The 4908-nt window shown below is 32.7% G+C and overlaps 1 protein-coding gene across 1 annotated transcript; it reads right to left on the minus strand.

Annotated features, from left to right (window-relative positions):
- Positions 1 to 2031: 2031 nt before the first annotated feature.
- Positions 2032 to 4660, minus strand: LOC124822727 (sucrose transport protein SUC8-like). Its single transcript, XM_047294767.2, has 4 exons — positions 3356 to 4660; positions 2816 to 2879; positions 2604 to 2647; positions 2032 to 2352 (listed from the first exon to the last, which is right to left on the minus strand). Exons 1-4 carry the CDS (start codon positions 4589 to 4591, stop codon positions 2173 to 2175), a joined length of 1524 nt encoding a protein of 507 aa, XP_047150723.1. The 5' UTR covers positions 4592 to 4660; the 3' UTR covers positions 2032 to 2172.
- Positions 4661 to 4908: the final 248 nt, after the last annotated feature.

The raw sequence follows: 4908 nt of genomic DNA on the forward strand, positions 1-4908 counted from the left end.
AAACTCATACCTTAAACATATCAAATTTCAAATATCACCTCAGCCCAACCAATATTATCATATTTATTAATATATATAATTAATGAATATGATAATAAAAATTAGAGAAAAAAAAATTCAGGAACTAAAGTAGTAGGAAAACTAAATTTTAATGATAAATCACTAACACATAATGGACTTTATAACATCAATCCATCAAATATTCAGTCAATGAAAATATTAATATAAAAAATTAAGGGTTTTTGTGATTAAAATATAAAACTTAATGTTGATTGGATTGTGGACATACATTTATTAGAAACTTGACATCAGTTCCCTTAAATCCATAATTAAAGGATATCGATGACTCGATGTTCGTTGCAAAAGGACATTCTCTCCCTAATATCATCCAACATCAAAATGTTAGAAAAAAACTAGCACAAGAGTATTTTTCTTCATTATTTCTTCACGCTTTCCTTTGTTAGACCTTTTGAACCCTTCAAGCAGTGGTTTTATTCACCCTCCAACTTCTCTTAAAGTTTAGATATGTACAGTAAATAATGAATATTGAAGTTTGGTTTATCTTGGTTTAAGTTTGAATATAGTTTGATTTTAGTTATGTTTTTTATTATTTTATTTATTTTAACTAAATGTTTTTAAGAATTTAAGGAACTTTGTTTTAGGAAAATTTTCTCAGGAACTTTGTTTTAGGAAAATTTTCTCACATCTATTTTTTTCTTTGTGAACATGTTTGTTTTATTTAAATTTGTTTTCTTACAATCAAATTAACTTTATGTGAGTCTTAAAATGAACTTTAAGATAAAAAATATTGATGATATTTAATTAATTTTTATGTTCATTATTAGTTTATTTTAAAATTTATTAGATGATTGATTAAATTGTATTTTTATTTTACACTGAATATTTGATTAATTTTAGATTAGATGTTTTACATTTAAATTAAATGAGTCAAATATAAAAATGAAGAATAATTGAAGCAATTCATATATTTTATTGTAACATCATGCTTAATGACAAATGTAAAGCTGGAAATTGAAAAGGAAAATATGCAATTTTATTCTGATAAATATATCTTACTTTAATAATTTGTCAGGCTTAATAAGTTTTTGCTTTTAAACTCTCCAAACAATTATTCAAAACATTGGTTGCAGCAAGAAATATGTGGAAACTAAAAGAGCTTCTGCTAGAAAAGTGTGTAGCATTTAGTGTTTATGATGTCTTGGTGAGAGGTAAAGGGTAATTAAAAGCTCTAAAAACAATGAAGGCAAGTTGGTAACTGGATAAGGATTGTGATCAAACTACCATCATTAATACATTTCTGATAAGCTTAAATTTTGACCTATCATCCCAATGTTATACACTTGCCATATCACATTTTCTACTTTACTTTTCACTCACACCTTCACCTACTCTGCATATGACAAGAGATGCACAAAACACTCACCCAGACACCACAAGCTCAACTCTCTCCCTGTGAATTTCATTATCTGCTTTCTTCCACCTCTCTTCACGTGCAAATATGTGCAACCACAACTCATTTAAGGTTAAAGTATTTAAAATTTGTTAAAACTTGTTTATATTCATAAAAATACAATTTTTTTAGGTAGTGGAACATTTCCTAATCCAAATTCATATTAAATTTACTAGCTAATGATTCAGTCTGGAATGTTTTTAAAAATTATTTAAACTGTACTTTTTAGTAAATTAAATTATATATATATCAATTTTGTCGTATAATGAAAATGTCATAATTAAAATCCAATATTCTTACTATTTCTCGAACATCCATGTGACTATGTTGGTTCAAATTTAGGTAACATTTTACATTGTTTTTTTTCTTTAGCTAAATGTCACACACGAGGTTAAACTAAAACACTCTTTGGTTCAGGCTATAAAAAGTCGAGAATCTTCACCAAACATTATACCTGAACCATATGATATATATTGATTTAGATATTTATGTTGCCGAAAATGATTAATATTTTAAGTTTTTGTTTTTATATATATTATAGGCAACAAAGCTACACAAAATTCAACACTAAACATAACAGGGTTTTTTTATCTTAGGTATAATAACATTTAAACAATAGACATGTAACAAATTTAAATAAAAGGTCTATTTCCCCATGTCAAAAACAAGGGTAAGAAAGCTAAACATGTAAATTCCTTATACTAATGGAAACCCCCCACGGTAACAGAAGCTTTGCTCTCATCTGCTGGCTTCGGATTTGGCAGCAGAATAACAGCTAACACTGCACTCACGGCGGCCGCCACCGCACCCAACACAAACGCCGGCAAGTTACCACCACCAAACCATTTATCCCATTGTCCACTTATTGCTGATACTATCATCTGTATATATAAAAGTCATGTATACACAAAAATTAGTCATAAAGTTAATCACCATAATAATCATATGATATTTTGATATAAACTTTATCAAATTAACAATTGTGATAAAAAAAATATATTAATTTTTTTAAAAAAATATGTGCCCAAGTTTAACCCATCATGTAATTATGTATTCAATTCTTAACATAGTTATGAGAAAATATATTAAATTAAATGACAAAAATATGTTTGTAATGTAAAAGGATTCTTACCTGAGGCACGACAATTGAAACATTGAGGACGCCCAAAGATAAACCTGAACATTGAAGAAAGGTTAATTATGTATATAGACATTTGATTTATGACTACAGTAGTTTGCCAATTTTTTTTCTTTATACAAAGTAAATTTCACAAACAGTAATTTTCTAAAAATACAATAATTATTTAAAATATAAAACATAATAAATGATATTGTTTGCTTTACCTTGGCCTGCACCTGAAGCACTGGAGTATATAGATGCTAGAGCAAATGGAACACTGAAAGTAATCTGGGTACACATTGAAAGTATATATATTAGTTTATGACACATTGATATATAATTATATATAGTAATCTTTAAATACTTTTATATATCCTCTCTCAGATAATGGTTTTAAAATTTTATAGTTTGTATAACCTTTTTTTTTTCTTCAACCTTCCAAAATAAAACAAAAAAAAAATAAAAAACCAAGGAGTTATTACTTTATAATGGTCAACATTTAAGGACGACTTAATTACGCATTACACAAAAATTAATCTTACTAAAAAATATTAATAACATATTGAATATTTCAACATCTAAAAAAATATTAAATGTATTAAATAGTTACCAAATCAGCTTGCTTAAAAGAGAAAAAAAAAATCTCTGAAATTAAAACATCACAAAAATGGTTTGAAAACATTTTTAGATCAGAAGAAAAAAACTGAAAAAAAAAAGATAGACAGACAATAAAAACATTACAAGAAAGAAAGTAATGGTTATACCGCTAGAGGGATTCCGAGGACGGAGAAGAAACTCAATGCGCCAGCTTTAACAGCGGTAGAAGGATGACCAGCCATGACGCCGTCATGCCTCCGTTCGTTACGTGCAGCATTTGTGATCACCACCGTCATGGCCATGCCAACGGCAAGGATAACGTTAACGATTGCCCATAGCCACTTAACTCCTCCGACAAGACGACCCATTGGTTCCACCGCCAATGACATCAGAGCTAAAACGACTGAGTTCAACATGAGCCCCAATGAACCTGCATGCACACCATCATTGTATGCTGGACTGCCCACATCACCGCCATACACCTCACGACCCATCCAATCAGTATCGAACAACATATAAGGGAACCATGCGACCCAGTTAATGGCGGTTACAAGCATCAACATCAACATTGGTTTTTGTAATTCCTTAAAGGCAGCACCCAATTCACCAAAACATGAACACAACAGTCCAGTTTGAACGTCTTGGTTTTCACCGTTGTTAGTGTTGCCAGAACCGAGCTTTAACTGTGGATCCTCCACGCAAGTGAGAACAATAGCACAAAGAATAAGGAGGAGCAGTATTGAGAAGAAAAAACAACTTTTCAGGTTTGCACAAAACACGTCACACGCCTTGGTTTCAGTGAACGGGAAAATACGATGGAGTTTATCATAGGAGCCAGCGGCATAGCCAAGAACGTTGCCAATGGCCATGAAGAACGAATAAAAGGCATTGGCAGTTCTGGTCTTTTTCTGATCTCCAGCGGCAAGATCTCCGAGAAAAGCTCGGCATGGACCCTGAAGCATGTTGTTAGCAACATCCAAGATCCAAAAGCCAATCACAAAAATGGCCACCGCTCGTGGACGCGTCTTTTGGGTTAAATCGTCACCGGTGGCGTGTCCTATATCAGCCGCATAGCCAATGAGAAACACAGAGATGGCAACGGCAAGCGCACCACTCATGATGAATGGACGGCGGCGGCCAAAACGGGAAGTGCATCTATCACTGGTGTACCCTACAATGGGCTGCACAACCAACCCAGAAATGGGGCCACAGAGCCAGATGAAAGAGGACCAGGCATGAGGAACTCCCAAAGTCTGAACATAGGGTGTTAAGAGAGAGAGTTGCAGGGCCCATCCAAATTGGATTCCCGCAGCAATGGAAGAAACAGCAAACATTTTTCGGAGGGGACTAGATTGTTTCCGCTCTGCTGTTTCCACCTGAAGCGAAGAGGACGAAGGCTCCATTGAACAGATCTCCCTAAAAACACACCAGTGTTTGATTCCCTTCTATGAAACAAAAGGAGTGAGAGAAAATAGTGTGAGAAAAAGGGAAGAATTGGTGAGTATTTAAAGAGTGAGGATCAATAAGTGGACAAAATAAGAATACTGGAAGAGCCGGTATCAGGTGATTTTGTGATTTTTAGGGGAAACCCCTGAATCCTTATCCGTTGTTGACGTGGAATGAATATAGTTTTCACACTGTGTAACGTAATCCAAACTTTTGTTTGACATTGATTGTAAAGGACTGCATTTATTAACTCCAATTAAACCTTTTATTAATT

This window comes from Vigna umbellata, chromosome 4 (genome assembly GCF_029865625.1).
Source record: "Vigna umbellata cultivar VRB3 chromosome 4, Vumbellata_1.0, whole genome shotgun sequence".
NCBI lineage: Eukaryota > Viridiplantae > Streptophyta > Magnoliopsida > Fabales > Fabaceae > Vigna > Vigna umbellata.